We start from the raw sequence: 26,634 nt of genomic DNA on the forward strand, positions 1-26,634 counted from the left end.
AATAGTCAAAACAAATTAATTTAATAGGTACTCTGGGCCTGGAACAATTATCCTACAAATAGCTGGATGAATAAGCATGTCTTAAGATATTGTTGGACAATGGCAAGGATGGTGAACAGCTGCACTTCCCTGGGAGACAGTTAAATAATCAGGGTGCTAATACTCAGATGGCTCTTCTCCTAACTACTGAACACCAAATCTGTAGGTGAGGTTGGAGCAAGGCCTACTCAGCTGATCTTAATATACAGGTTGATTATTACTATGATACTGCTCTTGCAAAGAAGATTGGCAAGGTAAAGAATGGTTGCTCTGAACTGTTTATCGGTTCAAGATCCTATTGCAAAGATCTTATAGCAGACCAGAAAGAATGGAAAACATCATTGTTAATACAGAGGTAGATAAATTCTGTATACAGTATTATTTATTAATGCATTTCAATTCCTTTAATTCCTTAGGTAATAAAAACCAATCAATACACACATGCAAAATAGGGTTTGATTTGACTGTGAAAACTAAATGCAGCAAGTCCTGAATTCATATATTTTCACAACTGCAAAAAAATTGTTGCTGTAAGATGAACTGCAACTTGGTCCGATGGATAAATTGTGATTAAACAAGTATGGTTTATTGAAAAAATATTCAAAACAGTTTAGAAGGCTGACTTGTTTCAGCTGTTTTCAGATGAGATTAACCAAACTTTGTCCATATATGGACAATACACTAAACTGCAATCTAAAATTGAAATAGAGTTTTCTTATCTCTTCTAGTACTCATTGGGTAATGAATCTTAGAAAACAGTAGCTTGCTTCTATGATTGTTAAGGGCTGTGTAGTGCTTCATATTCAATTCCAAATAGGTGCTTGGAAATGTGAATATGGCATCTCTGCAACTCTTCGAAGAACTGTATATTTTCCTAGAATCAAATGGCTACCCTGTGCTACTGCCACATAATCCTAGGCGAAAATATATCTACCTTAAAAACCACAGTCAGTTGCTACGTTTGCATGTGTGTGTGTTCTGAAACACATTTCTGGAATCCCATCTGAAGTGCTGCTCGTGCCAAATATACTTCTTTTCCAGCTTTTTGCTGGATATAGTCTTAGAAACAATCAGAGAAAGGATGAGGGAATTTTATACATCTTTTAACTCAAGAGAGTAAAGTACTGGTTCTCCTGCTTCTTACTGAATCTTTGAAAACTAAGTTGATATATTGATGTTAATGTGGTGTTTTTAGTTTTGAATTGTTACTCTGCATCTATGTCAAGTGCAATGACAGGAATTTAGATTTATACCTTTCTTTATTCTTGTAGTCTGCAGGTGCAAATACCAGGGCAAAGATCTACTTGTTTACAGCAACTAAGAAGAATACAGAGATAATGTATGTTTCTAACTTGCAAAATCAATATTACCAAAAGTAACAAAAATTCCATAAGCAAGATTAAGCAGGTATGACTTCTACAGTATTTTGACATCATAATTCTAACAACATACAATGTATCCAGGATTACAAGTCAATAAAATATTATTCAGTGAAAAGCTGCAAATCACTGATGGCTACTAGAAGTTGATGGAAGAATATATCTGGTGCTAAATAATTACTTTTAAACAGTTAAGGCAAATAGAAAAAATATTTTATACAGTTTAAATGGAATGGCTTTCATTTAAAAATGCAATCAGAAGGCTGTGTAAATGGCTTTATTTTCATTATTTTTAAAGAAAAAAATGAAATATTAAACCAAGATGTTTAAAACGAAGCACCAAAAATACTGTTCTGAACCAAGAGCAACAGAGATCACAAAACTTAACAGAATTTGTTTATTATTTAAATTATTACTGCTTAAAATATTTTCTAATTTTTAAAAAAATTGTGGACCAATTCTAGGTTTCAAGTAGTAGAGAGTTCCAATGGTTTCAGAGTGACAGAATAGTGATCTTAAAAGCTGTCAAATTTCATTAAATTAAACATATCTCAGTTTTACTCCTGAAAGGCCACTCAAGTGAGCAAAGATACTATCCAGTTAAAAACGCTTCCTGCCATTATCACACATCCATTAGCTGGATCAAACAATTTGCTTAAATTCTTTATTGATGGTAGAGTGATGTCAAATGGGATCTGAAAAAAAAAGAGAAAGTGTTGACTAATTTGTGTTTGAACTAGGTTTGGGGTGGTCATCTTAGCTAAAGATAGACTTTTTGAGGAACATTCTTAATTAGGAACAATTGTTTCTCACCCCTTTGGTTAAGATCACATATACTATCAAGAATCATAGCTAAAAAAACTGGAAAAAAATCTGCCTAATACACATAGTACATGGGGTTCAGAAGAAAAAAAAACAACAGTTGGCTTTCAGGAAACCATTAGCAGAAAGAGATCTTCCTGTCACCACAGGTCCCCAAATTGGGTCTGAATAATGCAGTATAGGTAGTCCTTGAGTTACAGCTGCAATTGGTACCAGAATTTCCATCAGTAAGCAATGCTGTTATACAGTGTGATGTCACATTACCTCATCACTTAGCAACAGCGATCCTGGCACTCTCCATTGCATTTGTTAACTGAATCCCATCAGTTGTTAGCTGAGGATCCATCCTGATCCAAGCCATTCCTGGCTTGGTCCCTCCCAGCCCCAAGCCTCAAAAAGGCAAAGGACTGCCTCCTCTTGAATTCCACCCACCTGCCTATTTCTCCCCATCTCTGTCCTTTTGTCCACTCGCCTACCCACTCCTGCCAGCTGCCCGACACCCAGTCTTGCACGCCACCACATCCCGCTACTGGGGCCTTCTTCGTGCCGCCTTCTTTTGCACTAGTGCCACTGGGGCCTCTCTCACAACCCGGCCAGGGCCTCCATTCGTGACCCGGCCAGGGTCTCCATTTGCACACAAGTCAGGGCCTCTGTTTGCATGCCAGCCAGGGCCTCCGACCAAGGCCTGCCTTCACGAAAGGAAGACCCAGCTAGAAGGGTCCTTCTCTTGAGCTGGTACAGCTGGGGCCTTTTGTGAGGCCCCAGCTGCACCAGTGCAAAAGAAGGCCCCTTGTAGCCAGGTCCTTCTTTCACAAAAGAAGGCCCTGGGTGGGGCACAAATGGAGGCCCTGGCTGGGGTGCAAATGGAAGCCCCAGAAGCCCCAATGCAAAAAAAGGCAGTGCAAAGAAGGCCCCTGCCTGTACAGTAGCGTGCAGTGCAGCAGGCACAGCAGCAGGCAGGGCTGGGCGGCAGGGGCAGTAGGCAGCAGTGGGTAGGCAGGCAGCCAAAAGGCGGTCATAAATGCGGGTGGGTCCAAGTGGGCCCAAATTTTGTTCGTGTGACCACGGGGGCACTGCAATGGCCACAACTTCAAGGACCAGTCATAAATCCCTTTGTTCAACACTTGTAATTTTGAATGGTTGCTGTAGTATACTGGGAGAAGAGAATCCAAGAAAAATGCACAGTGCTATCCTTAGAGGCATCTACACTACAGCATGTCTTTCCCTGTATGGATAGATACCTTACGATCCAATCTTACAAGTTCACAGGAAAAGAAACAATTAAGTTTCAAGTATGTTTTGTGCTTTTCAAAAGCATAGGTAAATCTTTTTATTGTCTTAAATCATAAGAGAAGGAACAAATCATTTTAATACAATAATATGTTTCATTAAATTATCCATTAACCATTAATATAACAGGTGACAAGCATATACATATTGGGTAATGTATTTTATTTATTTATTATTTGATTTCTTTAGCCGCCCATCTCAGCAAGTGACTCTGGGCGGCTTACAACAATAAAACTATAAAACAGTTAAAACAATTACAATTAAAACAATTAAAATATAAAATAAATACAATATAAACTCTTCTTTTACCTATATACTTATATTCCAGACAAGGAAGAAATTTATAATCATGTTAATACAATTTCTTCTTTGGAATGTAACAAGGTATATTTTCCAGAATGCTAATAATGATAGAAACATACCAAAAAAGAGTTACAATTGGGGAAATATATTTTTAAAAATCCAAATAACATACCTCTGTAAATGGTGCAGACCGATCTGTGTTAATAGACAACAAGGCTTTTATTTCAGAAAAACACACTTTAACCATTTCCTAAATAAATAATAAGAAAATAAGTGCTACTCTATTATATAATTTTAACTTCTCATATCATACCATCACTATGTTTGGCTGAAGTTGAAAAATATTTTCTTGAAAACCAAAAGGGTTTTTTTTTTAAACTATTCAATAGGAATCTTTAGGAGGGCAGTGCCTCGATATTCCAAGCTTAATAAAATAGGAATAAGACAGTGCAGATGCTGTTTGTAGCTGAAAATTTTGTTCTTGATCATGAATGGTGAATGTGTAATATTTTCCCCCCTAAACTGAGACAACTGACATTACAACTCTCATTCAAGTTTCACTAGTAATCATTTTGTTTTAAAAAAAAAAACACACAGGATAACATAACTGTCTTCCGCAATTGAGGAATTAGATAAACATATAACTAATGATCCCTTATAAAAAGAATGATTGACCTGGTGTACTCAGCAGCACTTCAAGGCAATGCCTGGGTTACAGACTTCAGGTAGATACCAAAGGTCTTCTATGCAATTTGCCGTCATCTCCTTGCATTTTCCTTATTTAACTCCCTGAATGTGTTATTTTCCCCATCTCTTCTCCACCTGCCAAGAATGTGCTTAGGAAAAGGGCATTCAAGTTATCCCAATACACCTTTTCCACAACATTATAGTGATGGGGTTTTGGAGATAAAATCTAAATATGGAAATAATTCTTATATATGTCTTCTCAGTTTAAATTATGTGTCTCCCACCCAACCCAGCTGATTAGAAGCATACTGTCATGAGTAAGGATGGCGAGCAGAGGGCTCCCATCCAGGCTGTAAAGCGCATGCGTAGAACTGAGGAATTAAGCAGCCATTCAAAGAGACACAGATCAGACCCGCCTTAACCTTTGGGGTTTATCTGTCTGGGTTTTTCCCACACTTCTTCAGTTTGTTAGGATTCTGTTTATGTAGCAGTAATAAACATTAGAGTACTATTCCTCGTCTCAGCGTGTGTCTCACTGTTAGGACACATACACTGAGAAGGCAGAGACAGAGTTTGTGCCTGTGTATCTAGGTGATTGTATGATGTGTAAGAGCGTATATGATGATAAAAGTACACATCAGCCTGCTTGAACATTAGTGCATGCACAGAGGCAGCCCTAGTTAAAGACCCATTGTGACATATTGTTTCAGAAGCACAAATATTGCCTATCCCTTCCCCTCCTCAAAGATAATTCCAAATACTACATTCTTTAACATATTGAAATAAGTCTATGATTTTACTATCAGTCTAGTGGGAGTGAAAAGACTAGGATACCTACTTTCCATTTTTTGTCTTATGCTACACTGTATTCACTGAACAATTATGCTTCCATAGCTACTTCATTAATGGGCATAGGCCAAAATTTCCTGATAATTATACTTTAGGTATACTTTTGTTTTGTCCAATGAAAACAGTGAAGAAGTAAGTATATTATTCCTAAGACATCCATCTTGTAAGAAATATAGCTCATCTACAACTCCTGTTCCCCCATATATTAATCCTCTTTTTTCTTTTGCAATAACTTTACAAAATAAACTAAAATATTGTATTTCTATTTAGTTTCTGAAAATCTAAATCTAATATAGTAATAAGTCTTAATGATGTGGCCATAACTGAACAGAAAAAAGTACACTAAGACTTGATCTCTTAGACTTTCATTAACTGAAACCACTAAGTTCATTAATACTAAGTTCATTAATGTTGAATTCAAACACAAACATGTTCAAAGCTGGGAGACTTGGCTGCTAGGTACTTGGTATATGCTTCAATTATTTCAAATAAAATAAATCTACAGTACCAGAACAGTAAAATATACATTATATATAGAAATGGTATTGTTCCTAAAACAGCTGAAAATTTGTAAATATAATAAGAAATCCATTTTCTAATATTACTACTTGTCTTTGTACAATGTTAATGGCTTCTATAGTTCAATGATGAAAAATTCAACCATTCCTGACCTGGCAAACCAGTCCCAAATATTTGCACCCATATAATCACCTCAAAATCACATTACTTTTAGTGTCAAAATATCTGAATATTCCACTGTCAATTAAAATATCCTTTACAAAATAATACTGCCAGTCAATAATACTGACTATATTTATATTATTGCCTGAAATATTTATCATCCATTCAGAACCCAGTATTTTAATAATAAAACAGAAAACTGTTGTCTGCTGTCACAATGCCCATCAGATGAAATGTCAACACATGCCTCATTAATCATATCAGAGTAGATATTGAAGAAAATCTGCCACATGATAAATGTCTTCTCCTTTGAAAGTAAATGTCTACTTTTCTCTGGCATTAATCAACAGCAACTGTTCTGACAATGCTCAGGTCCACAGATTATCAGTAAAAGATCACAAAGAAATTTCTTAATAGACTGCTGATTTTGATTAAAAGAACGAACTTTATTTAGCTGTGAATAAAATGCATAAAACAATGGTTACCTTCTCCCCACCCATTCCTTGATTTTCTTCCCTTTCTTCAACCAGTGTCCATTTTTTTTACTCAGAATGAGAAGCAGTTTATAGTTGGATTAATAAACTGAACTTTAACCCAGGTGTTCCAATGGTGTATGCCTGCCCAGTAAGATCAGACAGAGTAGGAATGCTCCAGGTCTACTCAATCAAATGATGTCATTTATCAGGACCAGGAAGTGCACCTTTTATGCTGCATCACCTGATCTCTGGAACTGCATCTCCTGGGATATCTATATGACTCCCACCTTACACCAGTTCCAAAAGTCTCTGAAAACCTAGCTTTGTTCCCAGGATTAGGCTAGGCTGTTTATCAGGCCTCTGTTGGTTTTTTGTTCTAGTTTATTGGGTTTGTCTTTCTCCAGATATACGTGGGTTTTTTTTAATTTTTAATTTTAATCTTCCTACTTTCAAAACGTTAAGCTACCCAAAGTCATCTGGGAATTGGACAGCCTGTAAGTCCAATGGAATGCATGCATGCATGCAATACATATATACGTATATACATACATAAATGGTGTTTGGTGAACATTTGCAATGTGCTTTGAATGTGGTAGTCCTTCCCCAAAGCTCTGGAATTAGTTAAAATTCCTGTGCTTAGTACTGTGCTTAGATATTCAAATAGGCAAGTTGCTCCAACGTCTTTTAGCAACTGATTTTATATATGAGCTATGCTCTTCTTTAAGGAATAAAGATCAAATATTCATCTCCAGCTTAGATTACTGTAATGTAATTGACATGGATCTGCCTTCTAAAACAGTCCACAAAGTTCAGACAGACTAGAATGCAATCACTAAAGTTTTCCTCATTACCAGGATATCAAATCCTGCACCTTTTTCTGTTTGTTTCTGGGTTCCTGACTGAGGCTTCCTGTTCTTTAATTAGTACCTGAACAACATAATCATTCACCTTATTCCATTATCACTCATGTTGTTTAGGGCTTTGTTAAGAAGCAGTTCCAAAAATTTTCTGAAAGTCCAAAACAAAGTGGGCACAATCATATATGAGGATTTTGTGCCAGTTTGAAAGCAGGTCCAGGCCTCTCTGACTGCACGATATTGGCAGTGTTTGACAGTTAAGCCAATTTATACAGTATCTGGTTCAGCTGTGGAACATGGAAAAGGTGAGCTAGTATGTTCTTTTTCAGTACTCTAAAATCCTGAAGTTGTGGTTTCTCTACTGGCGGGAACCATTGCCTCATCGTGCCTCCTGGTTCCTCACTTCACAAGAATCATCAGGCTCTCTCCCCACCCCCACCAATCCTATTTAGAATACATCTCCCTGGAACTTCCTTTGCAAAGTAGTTGCCAGAAAAATGAAGACAAAACAAGTGGCAGCCACCTGAAGATAGAAAAAGATGGAGCCCTTGTCCATTTTACCCCTACAGTAGAGACTTGCCCTGAACTTGAGAACAGTTGCTTGAGAAGAGCTGCAAAGATCTGAAACTATCAAAATAGCCAGGATCAACAGCACCTCAGTTTTGCTACTGCAGTAGCAAGCAACCATAATTACAGCTATATTGTTATGGCTGTACACTATATACTAAACAGTACAGGTAGTCCTTGCTTACTGACTGTCTCATGCAGTGACTGTTTGAAGTTACAATAGTGTTAAAAAAAAGTTTTGTGACCAATCCTCGCATTTACATCCATTGAAGTGTTCTGCAGTCATGTGATTGCCATCTGCATGCTCCCCAACCGGCTTGCAACAAGCAGAGTTAATGGAGAACACGGAAATAAAATCCTAAATTGTGGTCACATGATGTCTCATTTAACAACCACAGTGACTTGCTTAATGACCTAATGGGAAGTGACATCATAAGCCTGCCACAGTTCCTCAGCAACTGCAGCACTTAGCAATGGAATCGCCAGTTCCAATTGTGGTCACAAAGCAAAGACTACCTGTATATAATGTATACTGTTATAAAAAGTTTATGATTGCAAAAATGCTGATGTGGCTTTTTTAGGTTACATTGGCTTTCAAACAGAAGAAATAGTCCCTTTGCAGCCAGGTTAGTTCTCCCCATAGCAACTACCCAAATATATGTCATATATTCTGAAAATGTGTTAAATACCCCACAGTGTTTGTTTGTTGAGACCTTGCAAGTTCTCTTGAAACTTTTTGAAGTATGTGAGAGATCAGCAATCTCTCCCTCAAAGGTGCTTTTGAAATTGAGACAGCACCATAATGATGCTGTTAAAGCAGAGACTTGATGGATAAGGTACTTGTAATTTGCCTCAATGTAACTTGCATTTGCATAACAAAGCTGTCTTTCCCTCCCTTACCCACCCCATAATTCACCACAATTAAAATCCTACATCAGTCTAGCTGCTCTATGCATCTGATGAAGTGAGCTGCAGTCATGAAAGCATGTGGCTTTTTAATAAAATGTGTTAGTCGGAAACCGTACTACCAGGCTCCTTATGATCTATGTGGTTGCTGATCTTCTCAAAGAACTCTTAAAGGGTCAGTGAGGCAGAACTTTGCAGAAATCTTGCTGATAGTTATTTAGTAAGGCTTGTTCAATTTTCCACAGTAAAATCAGTATTTGTGGGGGAATCAAAACACCACAATAATTGTAAACGAACAGAATAATATGAACACTATACAGTACTATTATATAAAGTAAAATTTATCCCCTTGAAAAATAACATTAAAACACACCATAGAATAAGATCCTCCTCTGATTATTAGAAGAAAAAGACATGGAGAATCCCAAGCACATGTTTCAAACACACCTTTAGTACAAGAGATCCCTTAACCTTGGGTAATATATCACTGCTTTTTTCATAAAACAGTCTTGCTTTAAAAAGGAACACTGAAATTAAGAAACAGTTCTAAGAATACGACTCCCTAGAGATAGTTTATTCATGTGCGTGTGTGTTTATGTATATTTTTGTATAGACAGATATCCATGAACTATTATTTCTCATAATTTGTTTTTGTTTAGATACCTTTGTGTGTTCATCCAGTGGCACTTTTGCTGTATTAGTTCTGAATTCCTCTGAAGGTGAACATTTCTGCATTTCAGTCTGAGAAGTTGTCAGTGACTTTATTAACATTTCAAGTTGTTGCTTCAAATCAGACAATTTTTCACGTACAGCAATAACTCTAAAAGAATATAATAATATGAACAGTAGCGTTATAGTTATATTGTACGTGTATAAATAAAAATGTATCTACTTGAATAATAAAATTAAGACTTGGGAAGATTTGTTGTTGTTGCTTTTTAGACTAGGAGAGAAGCCTTTTAAATGTTGCCTATGGTAATGCTTCTGCAAGAGAATTCAGCGTGGTTGTTCCTGATATATAGCCACAGTATGAAAAGATTAATTACAGACAATGATGAAGAATTGAAATGCTAACATTCCAGGATATAAGGAAGCAAGTCTCGGAAGAAAAGTCAGAGGAAGAGGAGGAGGAGAAATTCAAGAGGAAATATGTGTAAGACAAAAAATGGAGATGAAGAAGCCATCTCATAGAAGTCACAAAGTGCTTGTAATCAGCTGGGTGAGGAGAGAGCAGCAAGGGATACAGTATAGTATCCTGGCTGGGAATGGAAGCAGAAATGTGACATAACAGAGCAGCAAAATATGTAGGCAAGAATAGATCAGTATTTCAGGAGAAGGTACTGTATACTTCAGAACCATAGGAGAACCAGGTTGTGTGATGATTGCCTTACTCCAAATAAAACTCTCAGACTCAAAATCACAATTCAGGTTCTGGGTTTATTTAGAAAAGAGTGCAAACAGGTAAAAAGCTGAGAATGAGAAAAGTGCGCCTAAACTCAAACTAAGTATCGTTTCAAACATCAGCTCACCCCCTCCTTCGCATATGGTACAACCCCACATTCCCAGGTGCTCCTAACGAGCTCTGCTGATCAACGGGTAAAAAGACCTTGACATTTAAGAGATAGCCCAAACACATTCCTCCCTGGCACAGTCCAGCACGTCTTGAGTACAAGGCTCTCAGCAGCACCCTCCCAGCCAGTACACATATCAGCACCTTGGCAAGTAAACCGTTACAATGGATAAACACCGCAACGGTGAACATGACATACCGCCCCCCCAAAAAAAACAAGCTATCAAGCAGAGGGCTTGGAAGGATAGGCAACATGAAAATCATGCAATAAATCAGGAGCCAGAACATCGCAGGCAGCAACCCACTCAGGATGAGGAAAGTGCTTCCAGCGGACCAGGTACTGAAGAGTCCCTCGAAGCCTGCGAGAGTCGAGCACCTCCTTAACCTCGAAGTGCTGCTGCCCATCAATCATGATCGGTGGAGGGGGAGGCAGGCGCGGATGCCAGCGAGATGAGTCCTGAGCAGGCTTGAGCAAACTGCAGTGAAAAACAGGATGCAAACGCTTCAAATTATGAGGCAAATCCAAACGGACAGTGACAGGATTGAGCACTGCAGTAATAGGAAAAGGTCCAATAAACTTAGGAGCCAGAGGGCTGAGGAGACTTTATAAACCTCGTAGAGAGATAGACCAAATCCCCCACCTTAAAAGTGGGCTGCCGCCACCGGTGCTTATCAGCATGCAGCTTATAGGCGGCTTGGGCTTCTTGAAGAGCAGTTCGAATAACGGGCCAGGAATCAGCCAGCTTAGAGCCCCAATCACAGGCGGCCACATCCGGAGCGGGAGGTTGGGGAAATTCCGGAATGGGAACAAAGTCCCTACCAGAAACAATGCAAAAAGGTGTTTGCCCAGTGCTCTGGTGAACAGCATTATTGTAAGCGACCTCAGCGAAAGGGAGTAAATCAACCCAATCATCTTGATGATAGTTGATGTATGAGCGGAGAAATTGCTCCAATGTGGCATTAAGGACCTCAGTAGATCTGTCCGCCTGGGGATGCCACGAGGTTGACAACGCCTGCTCAGTGCCAATCAGCTTCAAAAAAGCCCGCCAAAACCTCGAGGTAAATTGTGTGCCCCTATCGGAGGGCAGCCGAGTGGACGGTACACATGTACCAAGAAAAGTTTAGCCAGCTGTTGCGCCGAGGGAATGGAAGCGCAAGGAATAAAATGAGCTTGCTTAGAGAAATAGTCCTTGACCACCCAAATGACAGTCTTCTTCTGACTGGGTGGCAGGTCCACAATAAAATCCATGGAGATCACCTCCCAAGGTTGAGAAGGGTCAGCCACAGGCTGCAGAAGGCCCTGCGGCTTACCAACAGAACGCTTGGACATAGCGCAGACAGGGCAGGAAGCCACATAGGCTTTGACATCCTTCCGGAGGGTGGGCCACCAGAACTGTCTCCGGACCAAATGGAGGGACTTGAGAAAGCCAAAATGACCAGCCTGCTTACTGTCATGAGAACGGGTCAGTATAGCAGAACGTTGAGAGTCAGGCACATACAGCCGTCCCTTAACCCAGGCGAGGTTGTGCTCAATGGACACCTTGTCAGGATTAGCTAAAATCCAGGGGTCAGACCGCAATGCATCAATAAACGCAGAACGCAATCCACCCGACAATGGAGGAGGCTTGCGACCTGGAGGGCGGAGCGGCAGACTCGGAGACGAGGAAGAGGACTGGTGGCCCCTAGTGCTGCTTCGCGTGACAGCCACTAGACCTAGCTGCGGGCCTGATAGGACAGTGCCAATTACATCGGAAACCGGGCCCTCGTCTTGCGGTAGCCTGGAAAGCGCATCAGCCAAAAAATTCTTTTTCCCTGGGATAAATTTAAGTTGGAAATTAAAACGGCTGAAAAATTGAGCCCAACGAACTTGCTTCGGGCTGAGGCGTCTGGGTGTACAGAGTGCTTCGAGGTTGCGGTGATCCATCCAAACCTCGAAAGGGGAAGAAGCCCCCTCCAACAGATGCCTCCAAGCCTCCAAAGCGGCTTTAACAGCAAAAGCCTCCTTCTCCCAAACATGCCAACGCCTCTCCGTCTCAGAAAACTTTCAAGAAAGATAAGCACAGGCTTCAAAAGCCCGGCAGAATCCTTTTGCAACAAAATAGCCCCAATAGAAAAATCAGAGGCATTGACCTGAACAACGAATGGAAGGTCCGGGTCAGGGTGGGAAAGGATGGGCTCTTCAGTAAAAAGAGCCTTCAGCCGATCAAAGGCAGCCTGACATGCAGGAGTCCAATTGAGCATAGCCCCCGGGTTCTTAACCTTGCGAGTTTCCCCCACCCCCTTTGTACGCAACAAATCAGTCAGGGGCAGAGCAATTTCCACAAACCCCCTAACAAAGGATCTATAAAAATTGGCGAACCCCAGGAAACTCTGAAGTTGGCGGTGGGTTCGAGGCCATTCCCAAGTAAGCACAGCTTGAACCTTAACAGGATCCATTTCAATGCCCTTGTTGGAAATCCTGTAACCAAGGTAATCCAAGCAAGACTTATGGAATTCACATTTAGAAAGCTTAGCATAAAGCTTGGCATTCCGAAGCTTGGTGAGCACTTGTTTAAGAAGTCGCTCGTGCTCACCTAAGGACTTAGTATAAATGAGGACATCATCCAAATACACCAAAACCCCTTTAAAACAAGTCATGTAAAACCTCATTGATGAGCTGCATGAACACCCCCGGAGCCCCTGCCAGACCAAAACGGAGAACTTTATACTGGAAAGAACCCAATGGGCAATTAAAAGCCATTTTCCATTCATCCCCCTCCTGAATGCGAATGCGATAATAAGCTTCGCGGAGGTCTAACTTTGAGAAAACTCTGCCGGTGGAGAGATGTGCGAGCATGTCTTTGACAAGAGGCAGAGGGTACTTGTTGGAGAGGGAGGCGGAATTTAACCCGCGGTAGTCTGTGCAAAGTCTGAGAGTGCCATCCTTCTTCTCCCAGAACAAAACAGGGGCTCCAACAGGCGAATTCGCCGGTTCAATGAAGCCGCGAGCCAGGTTTTTATCAATGAACTCCCGCAAGGCGGCAAGCTCCTTTTTAGTCATAGGGTAAATCTTTGGCTTTGGTAAAGGAATGTCAGGAAGAAGCTCAATAGAACAGTCCGTTTTACGATGGGGGGGGGCAATTGGTCGGCCTCCTCCTCCCCAAAAACATCAGCAAAGTCTGAGGACATGGGCGGTAGACCCTCCAAGGGGGATGGAGAAGCAATAGGAGCAACAATTTCTGCTCGGCCTGCCGTCATAGGCATGGAATGTCCCAAAAGAGGAGCTTGATAGAAGCCATCCTCAAAGGTAATAGAGCGGGACCGCCAATTTATATAAGAATTATGAGTGGTGAACCATGGAATCCCTAACACAACTAAAGGGTCCCCCACCGGGGTGACGATGAAGTGCAGGAGTTCGAAATGGGAGCCCATACGCAAAGCGACTTCCCCAGTAAACTGTGTGGCAGCCCCCCCCCCCCCGCCGTGGAGCCATCAAGCTGCTGAAAAAGTAGCGGCTTGGGAAGAGGGAAGCAAGGCAAATCCAATGCCTTGACTAAGTCAGGATGGATTAAACATCTGGAACAGCCGGAGTCCAGCAAAGCCCAGACCTCGACGGATTTGGATTGAAATCCCAATTCAATTTTGACCACGAGGATAGGGCAATCAGCACTCACCATTTCAGAACTGCGCCTGGATTCTACCACCTGCCCCACGGCACCAGTTAAGGCAGGTGGAAAGCGTTTTCCGCCGGCTGGTCGAGGGCAGTCAAATCGTCCCCCGGAGTGTAGACATCATCGTCTGCAGTAGCCATTGCCGCCGTCAATCTGTGAGGAGGGTTGAGGGGTTTCTTGGTTGGCTTTGGTGGTACCTTGGACGGGTGATACGGCGCCTTAGCTTTAGGGCAGTCGACGGTGCAATGACCCGGTTTTCCGCATGTGATGCATTGTCCCCGGACGAAGCGACGTTGTTTCTCTGTATCCCATATCGAGGTTGATGGTAAAAACGGCGCTTGGGTAGTGGCGGCAGGCTTGTCCTCCTTGGTGGCCATCATAAAGGTGCACTGGGCATGTTCAGCTTTACCAGCGAGGCAAATCCAGTCATGTAAAGAGTTCGGATCATCTCGCCCAAGCGCTCAGCGCAGGACTTCACGATTGAGGCCATCCTTAAAACGATCAATCAAGGTGGCCTTGGACCACTCAGGAACTTTACCTGCCAAAACCTTGAACTCAAGAGCATAATCAGCCACAGGCTTCTGCCCCTGAACCAGTTCCTTAAGAGCGTCCTTAGCCCGTTCTTTAGCCAAGGGATCCTCAAAATAGTGCTTTAGCGCAGCCAAAAAGGCATCGAAAGTGGCCAGGGCTGGTGCTTCAATCTCTGCCAGCTTGACATACCAGTCAGCCGCCCTGTCCTTCAACTTCGTGGCCACCGCCGAGATCTTTTCTTCCTCTGAAGGAAAGAGGTGGCCATGGCGTCTCATGTAACTGGCGGCATTGGTGAGAAAGAAAGAGAGGTTAGCGGGGTCACCATCAAACTTTACCGGGAAATCCCGGGGAGTGCCAAGCTGTTGGACCTCAGCGGGTGGACTAGGGGCCCCTCCAATGGGAGTGGACCCGCGCGGACCTGATGGAAAGTCCCGTGGTTGGCTTCTCCGTTCAGCCGGCTGCAACGGTGAGGGTGGGAGGCTAGGCAGCCCGCTTGCTCCTGGACCTCGGACAAGTTTCACTAGGTCCCCAAAGGCAGCGGGCATAGAGCGCAAGACGTGCTCCATCAATTCGATTTTGGACTCCAGGACCCTGATTCTATCCGGTGTGGCAGAGTCCTCCAGCCCCGGCCCCTCAGGTAGCGGGCTCCCTGACACATCTGGGTGCACCCCCCTCGGGGTGTCGGGCCAGCGGAGCTTCCAGGTGGAGCATGATGTGCCGGGCCGGGGGTCCATCAGGGCATCCCATAAAAATTGTTCCTGTCCCGTCACATCATCCGCCGGGGGTTTCTTCGATCCTGTGGTAGAGTTGGAGTCCCCCGACTGGGGTGTGGGGTGGGTTGGGACGGGGCTCAGGTCCCTGCTCGAGAACGTTGACTCTGGAAGTTGCCCCGTTTCCTCCTCGAACTCCGTAGGATCCTTTCCCCCTTCTGCCATCGCTATTCCCCCTTTCGCAAGGAAATTTTCCGGTAAAGGGTGCGAGGCTAGTTTGAAGTAATGATTCTCAGCTTTATGTGATGATTACCCTACTCCAAATAAAACTCTCAGACTCAAAATCACAATTCAGGTTCTGGGTTTATTTAGAAAAGAGTGCAAACAGCTGAGAATGAGAAAAGCGCGCCTAAACTCAAACTAAATATTATAGTTTCAAACATCAGCCCACCCCCTCCTTCGCATATGGTACAACCCCACATTCCCAGGTGCTCCTAACGAGCTCTGCTGATCAACGGGTAAAAAGACCTTGACATTTAAGAGATAGCCCAAACACATTCCTCCCTGGCACAGTCCAGCATGTCTTGAGTACAAGGCTCTCAGCAGCACCCTCCCAGCCAGTATACATATCAGCACCTTGGCAAGTAAACCATTACGATGGATAAACACCGCAACGGTGAACATGACAGGTTGCTGTTTACAGGTTAAACATAATGCAACCCAAAGCATGTAAAGACTGCAGTAAACTATTTCTGCTACATATGCTGGAGTGTTCAAAGAACATAATATGGAACAGTACAATGTAGAACTGTCTCTGCATAGGCAAGAACTGACAGTTTACCTCACATAAAATACTTAAACACAGAACTACACAGGCAGGGCCAATTGTATTGAGTCTTTCCCAGATTGCTTCATTCCTGCTCATATGTTAATTCTCTGGAAACATCTGCTTCCTCTGTATAATTGTTATCTATAACCTGCAGAAAAAACAACTTCCACAGTGCTGGTGTACCACATGACTGCTACTATGTTTGATGGTCATCTAAAACTTTCACTCTCTCAGAGTTCTCATATTCTACAGTAGCTATTTCTGTAAATATAAATTGGAAACATCTATAGCACAAATTTGGAAAAATATTTTTACTAGAAAAAATTTTGTTTGTTTACTAGACTGTAGTCTTAAGTGTCCATTTCTTTTTAAGCGTCCATTTCTTTTGGGCTATCCTGTAATTTTCTGACACTTAAGATTGTGTTTAATATTAAAAATATGGGTACTTCAGACTCTTCTGCTGGAATTAATTATTCCTCCAGCAGATTTTCTGCTGATAAATGATCTTGGTTTCATAGATGCTACCAATGCTTTCTTATCTCTTATTTGATAAATGTCATGTTCTGACACTTGATCTCCAGACTAATTTACTTATTCATTACTCCTAAATTCCCCAATGTAACACCACAGATGTTTCCTCAGTATTTACTGGCTGGAATCCAAAAGGTTATGTTTGGTATTGTGTCGATAAACTACTTAATGCTACTTTCCCATGGCATCTCCTCATACCACCCTAAAAGTCATCCTTCGTAATCAAATAACAGCATGCCTTGGGGCACTGGCAGGGGGAGAAATAGAAATTATGACCCTTGGAGAATGTGACAGATACAGGTATATGCTCCTGTCCAGCATGGGTTATTTGATTTTGGTTACTGCTTTTGAACATTGATAAATGGCTGTTTTGACTACGGTTGTTAACCCTAACTGCAAACTATCAATAATGCACACATTTTGTATGAAATACAACATGCACAAAGCAAAGTGGATTAAAATACCTATTCAGTGGGATCCACAAATAACCACAGTATATGTTGGTTGAATTGAAAGAACTGATGTTGATAATTTTGACAGCTTTTGTATTGTAAGCAAAAATGAACAAAACCTGCACAAAGGAGAAATACTTGATATTATTATTATTGAAATAGCATGATTTATAACCACAACGCAATCTAAATAAATTTGTTATCCTTGTTTGAACTATATATAGTAATACATTAAAAACTAAAGAAAATGTATATTTATGTTTATGCTGATATGATTGTCCATCCAACAGACAAGTTCTGCTGGATCATATGTGAATGATTAAAGTGATATCATATGGTCAACTACCCTCAGGTCTCTGACCCAATCATCTTGGAATGATTCAGATGACACTTATGGCAACTGGAAAGGGGCTAAAGCTCAGATTCACCTGAGAAATCTGGCATCCTACTTGAGTAACTGATTTTTTTGCTTGCTTGTTGTAATTTTTTCTTTTAATCAATATTATCTGCAGTAGAAAAACAATGTGGCATCAGGCACCACGTACATGAACACTTTATTATATATGCACAACAGTCCTTTATATTAAAGCATTACATTTGTAACCATACCATAGTCTCTTCATTTGCTGATTTTTCCAAAGAAGGAAGGTACCACTGCACACAAAGTTCCTTGGTGGGAGAACAGGTTGCTTTGTTCTCTGAATGCATGTCTATTTCAGAAGTAAAGGAACTGGAAATTATTTTCATAGATGACATTCTTTGAGAAATTCCATATGATCCTGAAGTTGCCTAAAAGTTATATAACCATATATAAGAATATTTGATTTCAAAATTTTGAACCATATATAAGAATATTCGATTTCAAATATTTTTAAAACTATGAATTTGTTTTAGGGAAGCTGCATAATACTTCAATTTTGTTCTGATAACTAGTATACATCCAGGGTACGCTTAACCTTTATGTGATGCTTGAAAATTATGTAATAATACACTCAGAACTTCAAAACTTCTTGTATAGATTGATTTGTTCAATGTGAACTGCTGCTTATTATCTACCTCCTCATGTTCTGCTTATTTTCAACCCAAAATAAAATAAAATAAAATAAAATAAAAAAGACAGAAAATAAGGTGAAAACAGTTTGCTTAAATATTTAAACCTCTTTTACAAGTTAAGAGAAGTAAATTTCAACTCAAAACTCAAGTTATGAAGAACACTAAGTTTATGGCCTATGACTTAAAGTTGAAATGAATCCATCAAAAGATTGTCTTTCATATCTACTGGATACCATCTGGAATGTTTCATAAAGAATGGACTAATGATTATGTTGGTGTTGCAAGTAAGTTAAGGGCACTTTAACTCATATGTTATGGTCTTGCCCTTCACTACATCTCTTTCAGAGTAACGTTATAAAATAAATTGACAGAATTATTGAGAAAACATTCATTTTTAAAGACATGAATATTGTACTGAATTATATACCAACTACTTTGAATTTAACATGTTCAGAACAAAGATGGGATTTTCCTGCGCTAATAATAGCAAAAAGAATAATCCGCAGGAAATGAACAATACTATAATTCCAGATATAATGTATTGGATTTCAGAGATGTGTGACTTAGCAATTCTTGAGAAAATTATATATTCAATTAATCAGAAAATTCCACATTATCTTTCCATTTGGAAAAAAAATTCTTGGACAGGCTTGGTCAGCACTGAAAGCTTAGGGTTTTGGTTTTTTTTAAGACTTACAAGATCAGGTGAACTCAGTATATAGTTGTAATCACAATTTTTTGTTTGTTCTTTTAATGTATTTTTTGTTGTATAATGTTTTTCTTTCCTTTGTGTAGCAATCTGTTCACTTTTATTTTATTTTGCATTATTTTAGGTTTCTTTTTTTGAAACTGGACTAAACTAGTAAAAATAGACCAAAAGACTATTAAAAATAGACTAAAAAAGAAAGAAAGAAATTTCATGCTTTTAAGATACAACCTGTATAAATAGAAGTATGATTTCATATTCTGTCCCCTATTTAGAGGGGAAAGCAATCCTAAATGGTCAAAATGTCTTTCTCCTACTCTTCCCAAAGAAAAAATGGTAAAAGATAAGAGTTTAGTTGATATTGCTAAAATAATAGATTAAATCTTCACAGCACAGGCAAATAATGACCACATGGTAATGCCTATATCAAAATAAAAAAAATTATACTTTCTTTTCTATCATACATTCTTTTTATTATTTATTATGATGTTTTTTTTTAAAATGTAGTAAACATATTTTAATCCTAATGCCAAAAAAACAAAAAACCTTTTGGCAGATTATATAGAATAAATAATCTACTCTAATCATTTTATTACACATCTTACGTATCTTACAGAAGAATGGAATATAAATATGTATAACAAAGATATAAATATGTATAATAAATACATTTTAAGTTATGATTAAATCTCAAATTACCTTTCCAATAGCACTCAAACTAAAGAAAGGCTTCTCAAAGCCATACAGCTGTTTTGGAGGCTCTTGAAGACAGCAGCCAGAATAAATCGGCAAATGGCTTTTTAAAAAAGAATGAAGTTTTGCCAAACGCAGGGCAATTGTTGTATCAAACACTGAAGTATACAGCTCATCTTCTTTAACAAATAAACCTTTTCCTGCTTTTGGGACAGCTGTGGAAAGTAATAACAGTACAGGGTTGTTGGGTTGTTGTTTTTTTGCTAAAATTCTATAGCACTATGTATGAACTATAAAAATTATAAAATAGCACACCTGCATTACAAAGCAGAATTTTTCATACATCACTAATCAGGAGGAATAAATCGAAGTAAAGATTTTTCCATAATATCTCATATGAAATTAGAATGTGATGCTGTCAAGGTGATACATGCCATATGCCAGCAAATTTGGAAAACACAAGAATGGCCATCAGATTGGAAAAAATCAACTTATATCACCATACCGAAAAAGGGAAACACTAAAGAATGTTCAAACTATCGAACAGTGGCACTCACTTCACATGCCAGTAAGGTAATGCTCAAGATCCTGCAAGGTAGACTTCAGCAATTCATGGAGCGAGAATTGCCAGATGTACAAGCTGGGTTTAGAAAAGGCAGAGGAACTAGGGACCAAATTGCCAATATCCACTGGATAATGGAAAAAGCCAGGGAGTTTCAGAAAAACATCTACTTCTGTTTTATTGACTATTCTAAAGCCTTTGACTGTGCAAACCATAACAAATTGTGGCAAGTTCTTAGTGGTATGGGGATACCAAGTCATCTTGTCTGTGTCATGAGTACTGATGGCGAGCAGGAGGGGGCCTCTATCCAGGGTGGAAAACGCATGCGTAGTACTGAGGAATTAAGCAGCCATTCAAAGAGACACAGATCAGACCCGCCTTAGCTTTTGGGGTTTATATGCCTGGGTTTTTCCCACGCTTCTTCAGTTTGTTAGGATTCTGTTTTATGTAGCAGTAATAAACACTAGAGACCTACTCCTTGTCTCAGCGTGATTTATGTTAGGACAGTCTGCCTCCTGAGGAATCTGTATAACAACCAAGGAGCAACGGTAAGAACAGACCACAGAACAACGGACTGGTTTAAGATTGGGAAAGGAGTACGGCAGGGCTGTATACTCTCACCCTACCTATTCAACTTGTATGCAGAACACATCATGTGACATGCTGGGCTGGATGAATCCAAGGCTGGGGTTAAGATCACTGGAAGAAACATTAACAATCTCAGATATGCAGATGATACCACTTTGATGGCTGAAAGCGAAGAGGAACTGAGGAGCCTTATGATGAAGGTGAAAGAAGAAAGTGCAAAAGCTGGCTTGCAGCTAAACCTCAAAAAACCAAGATTATGGCAACCAGCTTGATTGATAACTGGCAAATAGAGGGAGAAAATGTAGAGGCAGTGACAGACTTTGTATTTCTAGGCGCAAAGATTACTGCAGACGCTGACTGCAGCCAGGAAATCAGAAGACGTTTAATTCTTGGGAGGAGAGCAATGACAAATCTCGATAAAATAGTTAAGAGCAGAGATATCACACTGACAGCAAAGGTCCACATAGTTAAAGCAATGGTATTCCCCGTAGTAACATATGGCTGCAAAAGCTGGACCATAAGGAAGGCTGAGCGAAGGAAGAGAGATGCTTTTGAACTGTGGTGTTGGAGGAAAATTCTGAGAGTGCCTTGGACTGCAAGATCAGTCCATACTACAGGAAATAAAGCCAGACTGCTCACTTGAGGGAATGATATTAAAGGCAAAACTGAAGTACTTTGGCCACATAATGAGAAGACAGGATACCCTAGAAAAGATGCTGATGCTAGGGAGAGTGGAAGGCAAAAGGAAGAGGGGCCGACCAAGGGCAAGATGGATAGATGGTATTCTAGAGGTGACGGATTCGACCTTGGGGGAGCTGCGGGTGGCGACAACCAACAGGAAGCTCTGGCATGGGCTGATCCATGAAGTCACAAAGAGTCAGAAGTGACTGAACAAATAAACAACAAAACTGCCAGGCCTGGCATCAGTTTTTCTCAGGGTCTTGGGACATTTAGAAATAGTAGTGGTAGGTCCTAGACCATATTCTTTCTTAAAATCCTTGAGTCATCTAGATCAGTTCTATTCATCCTCTCCTGTTTAGTGACAAGTTCCATTCCAGCAACTTGGTCATTAAGCGAAATGGTCGCTAAGTGATCACATGACTGAAAGAGATGCTGCAAAGATCGCTGGTTGCTGCCATCTCATTCAGTTAAGTTCTCTCATACAGATACACCAGCGTTACTCTCACTCTGGTGTGTGTTGTCAGGTGCATAAAATTTGGTCATAAATGCATGCATTGGTCAGAAAATGAACTTTATTACCATTGTATTTGCAAACGGTCGCTAACCAAGGTAGTTGCTAAACAAGGAATGGGTGTATTAGTCTATATTAACCAGCAGGAGTTCTTCTTATTTTTCAAAGAGTTTTCCACAGAATTATCTGGAGATGCTAGATGTTGTACTTGGAGGGCTAATACCTTTCTTGTGTAAAACATCAATTCTACATTGAGTTAAGACACTACCCAATACTATGACCACTGTATTCCACTCATACTACGTACAGTAATCTAAATCTAAAGCCTCCAAGCAGACCAAAAGTAGGGGGGATACTGGGGGATTGCATGATTTTATAATGTTCCTATGCATTAGTGCGCAATGGCTAAACTAAATGGGAAGTAAAATGATAATCCTTTACAAAATTGCAATGGAGCACTTTCCAATTTTGAGAATTTTTTATGTAACTATAATTCCTTTTTTTCAGCTGAATTATTTCACCATAATTCTTATACAAGGTTGTCTATGGATGGCCTTATGTATTTCACAAATGACCAGCCAAGCTATAAATTGATAGGAAATTTTCAAGGACTGACAGTGTAATCCTTCATATGTTTATTTAATCCTGAAGTAATTCCCTTTATGTTTAATGGAATTGACTCCCAGGGAAGTATTTATAGGACTGCAGCCTTTATTCTGCAAGTGTATATGATGGATCTATTCATCCATTTGTACATTCATGAGTCCTTCCATGGAAATTGCTGAAAACAATTCTGCCTGTTTTTATAGCTCTTCAAGCTGGAGTTTGGAATTAAGCCATCAAATTATATCCAGCATTGTTGTTAACAGATGTATATATTGACATAATTGCCTATTGGATAGCAGTAGGAGGGAAGGCATTGTGATAATTAGCATACTGTTTTCCCTAAAAACCACAGTGCATTTTTAAAAGGAAAACAGGTTGTATTTCTTATTTTTAGTACATGAAAAGATGGATGGCAATTCATACATTTAAAGGTGCAGATTCTTTTATTTGTGTAATTAGGAAAACAATCAAACAATAAAGCTAGCCTCCTTCCTCACAACTGCATTTGTGTAATTTATCAAGATACGGATGCTAGAACATGGGTATACTATTTCAGCAGAAACAACAGACCTGGCTGTAGCCCAGTATTAAAAATCTAAGATGTATTACTTCTTCAACAGAACAAAGCTTCCTACCAGCCAAGGGGCTCATGTTCAAGAACCTGGTTAAGTATGTATGGTAACGTAGTACATGAAGCCAAGGTATCTTCAGTTTGCCATGGCTTTCTTCGGAAGAGACTCTCTCAGCTCCATCACTTTCTGATTTTGTCTCTTGTTCAGAACACACCATAGGAATTTTATAGGTAACTTGATATTTTTCTAGAGTATGAAATACAAAAAAAATCTTCAATAAAACACTGTAACTAAGTAGTAATTTTAAGGATTTATATTGTGCTAAATTTAGCATAAATAGAATTAGCTGTAATAAAGAGGTGCAGAGCTCTGCACAGAGGTACATATCTGTAATACAGAGGTCTAATACAGAAGTAGTTTTGGATAATTTTCCTCAATTAATAAATGAACAAGTATAATGATTTCTGACTCATTTGTTTAACTGAGTTCTGTTCATCTAGTTTTAGGACTTGCATGGAGAACAGATCATGTTTCAGGTCATATTTATGCAGAAATACTGAAAATTCAAAAGGGTTCACAAACTTTTAAGCATCACTGTATCTGTTCCTGTAAATACATTTTGGGGAGCCTACCAGTGTCTACTGAAAGAATCCTCTGCCAATAGTTGAAGGCATTAATTATTGCATGACTATTTTATGGTTAAGGACTAGTCTGGTTTCAGGCCATTTCCTTCTGATCTTGCTGGAACTAGCTGTCTCATCTATTTCTATGTGTATTGAGAGAGAGAATCAATTTGTAATTTCTTTCTTTTATTTATTTAGCGATATATATTCCTCCCTTCTATAACAAATCATGCAGTATCTAATGATTTCTGTGTGCATGTGCTGTCTATATAATGCACCAATCTAAATCCTATATTTTGTGGTATACACACACGTGTGTAGACCGATACCCTTATTGCATCTTAAGCAATAGAGTGATTGCTTTTTTTCCCTCTAAGTTTGATAGTATAGTCTCTCATTTGTTATGTATTTTAATGATAGTTTTATTTCACTAACTGCTATCATTTTGAAAGAGCTTATTACCTAAATGCATTATGAGCAAACAGTTGTGAAGTCTGAGCTCAAGAGCATAATAGTATCCTACCTGTACCATTTAACAGCAGTTCTAGAGAGACAACTAGCAAATTAATTGAATTAGCTCAGGCACAAAAATATTTAGAAATCAATGTCTGCAAGGAATATGATTGAAATTAGATATGCATGGCTTTAGTTTGGACTCTAAGAGGCAAAATTTTCATCTTGCTATTTAAAAACAAGAAAAATACCCATTTTTTTGTCACTGTGGCTTTTTTTTTCTTGTCACCTTAAATGAACAGTCATGAACACTCTAATTTTCTACTGTAACAACATTTAGACCATGAAACAACATAATGTGAAAAAGCAAATACCAGACAAAAAATCCTTGTAAGAAGAACTGAGATCCAGAAGAGCAAATTCAGGCATAATTTGTTGCACTCTCAGTCTCATGTGATACAATTTAACAGCCTTTCTTCCAGTTAATTGCTGGGAAGTCAAAATCGCTTCACTGACCTAGATTTAAGATAGTAAGCTTAAAACTAGGAATATATAAACACTACCAACTTCTTACCAGAGTCAAATATTTAGGTGAATGATCACTGTTCAACATATTACAGTGATACAAAACGGAACATTTCTGATTTTGTATTGAAGAGAAGCCTTGGAATACTTAAACTTTGCAAATGTTAATTAGTAAATGAACCACTGAAATGTAAAATAATTTTACCAGCAATATTACTGAAATCAGCCATTGTGCTTTTGTACGTTTTAAGAGTTATCTTAATGATACGAAAAGTAGTCTTAAGGTTGAAATTACAAAGGCTATCTAATACTGGTAGTCCTTGTTTAGTGACCACAATTGGGAACAGCAACTTGGTCATTAAGTGGTCACTAAATGAAACTGTGACTGTGCTTATGATCTTACTTCAGCTTTCCTTTGCTTTACAGACCTGCGGAGGTCATGAATGTGAGCATTAATTGTAAAGCTACTTTTTCATCACCGTTGTAACTGCAAATGGTCAGTAAATGAGGCAGTTGCTAAAAAAGGACTACCTATATATAAAAGGATACAAAATACTGCCATTATATCCTTCCTTCATTCCTTCCAATGTAAAGTATAAATTCCTTGGATTCTTTTTCTCCAACAGAAGGCTATGTAAAAAAAAAAATTAAGCAAAGATAAATCTGATTTTTTTTAAAAAGCACAAACCTGTGCAGCACTTCTTACAGCAGTCCAGGCTTGTATTCTGTACATCTCAAGATCAGTGATTTCCTCAGAAGTAGCTGGAAGTTTGCTATTAAACTGAATATAGCAAAGATTGATTCAGGTTAATATAAAATGATGGATTATGAGAAAAAGCATCCATTTACACTTAAAAAATCACCCTACTGGAAAAACTTCCGAAATGTTATGAAAAAAAAAATTACCCTTACTGGTTTCCAATGGAAACATATATATCTACTCTGAAGTAAACGTCACTGATTTACTCAAATGTAAGCGTGTAGAGAATTACTACTTAATGGTTTATGCTTTTTTTCCTTATTATCTATCCTTTAAATGGAATAGCAATTTTGTTTGCTTAGTTCAGAAAGGCACCTGATTTTCATTCAGTCCTCAGTAACTCCAGTACTGGATAGTTGAGAAGCACTCTGAAACTCTAGAGAAAGTTCCTCAGTATGGTGCTGATAGGGACTACTGTGTCTGAAAACACTTTTCCAAATGTCCCCAAGACTGCTTGTCCCACCTGACTTTAATTTTTTTTAATTATTCTTTTCATTTTTAACAAAGAAGTCAGCATGCTGCAAACTGAAAGATAAGCATCAGTTTTATTTCTGAGAAGGCCTCTGAGATCAAAGACCTCCTTAGAATTTAAAAATGTTAGATAAATGCAATGCAACGCAATGCTTCATTTGAAAGTATGTTTGCATGTCTACTCCAAATAAAAAAACAAGCTGGAGGTGCTAAGGAACATCTAGGATGAAGAAGTGATTAATAAGAAACATGTAACATATTTTTAAGCCAAGTTACAAACCTTCCAAAGTGCTCTGTGGTATTAAATAATATACTTATTTAAGTATTCAACCACTAATTTCAATTTAATGTAGTAAAACATCCAGCTTTTTTTCTCTCCTGTTGTACCCCTGATTGAACTTTTGTATAATTATTCTTTCAACCCGTTGGCCAGTTCATGAACTATTTTACCCACTGATCACTACATGGCAGACAAGAGGGGTATTTTATATCTCTTGGCTGCCACCCAGCGGCTGTCTAGATTTGTGAGGCTAAGACACAGCCAGTGGTTAAAATGATGCTGAAGAGCTGGAGTTTGAGTTTGAGAGAGGGGGATAGTTGTGAGGATCATTGTGGTGTTGTGGCCAAAACCTGGCTCACCTAAAGTAACCCAATCTCTTTGAAGATACAACAAAACTTTAGTAGCATGCAAACAATAAAAC

The 26,634-nt window shown here is 39.3% G+C and overlaps 1 protein-coding gene across 1 annotated transcript in view; it reads right to left on the bottom strand.

Moving 5' to 3' along the window:
* Positions 1 to 647: 647 nt before the first annotated feature.
* Positions 648 to 26,634, bottom strand: part of CFAP54 (cilia and flagella associated protein 54) — a 165,989-nt gene continuing 140,002 nt past the window's right edge. Inside the window, exons 61-69 of the mRNA XM_063309328.1 lie at positions 25,391 to 25,483; positions 24,552 to 24,693; positions 23,165 to 23,347; positions 19,588 to 19,796; positions 17,739 to 17,918; positions 17,142 to 17,248; positions 9,520 to 9,676; positions 4,006 to 4,083; positions 648 to 2,113 (exon numbers count right to left, since the gene is read on the bottom strand). Coding sequence (XP_063165398.1) covers positions 1,994 to 2,113; positions 4,006 to 4,083; positions 9,520 to 9,676; positions 17,142 to 17,248; positions 17,739 to 17,918; positions 19,588 to 19,796; positions 23,165 to 23,347; positions 24,552 to 24,693; positions 25,391 to 25,483 — 1,269 coding nt within the window. The 3' untranslated portion in view covers positions 648 to 1,993. The remainder of the gene's footprint in view (positions 2,114 to 4,005; positions 4,084 to 9,519; positions 9,677 to 17,141; positions 17,249 to 17,738; positions 17,919 to 19,587; positions 19,797 to 23,164; positions 23,348 to 24,551; positions 24,694 to 25,390; positions 25,484 to 26,634) is intronic.

The sequence above is a fragment of the Candoia aspera genome, chromosome 7 (genome assembly GCF_035149785.1).
Source record: "Candoia aspera isolate rCanAsp1 chromosome 7, rCanAsp1.hap2, whole genome shotgun sequence".
Lineage (NCBI taxonomy): Eukaryota > Metazoa > Chordata > Lepidosauria > Squamata > Boidae > Candoia > Candoia aspera.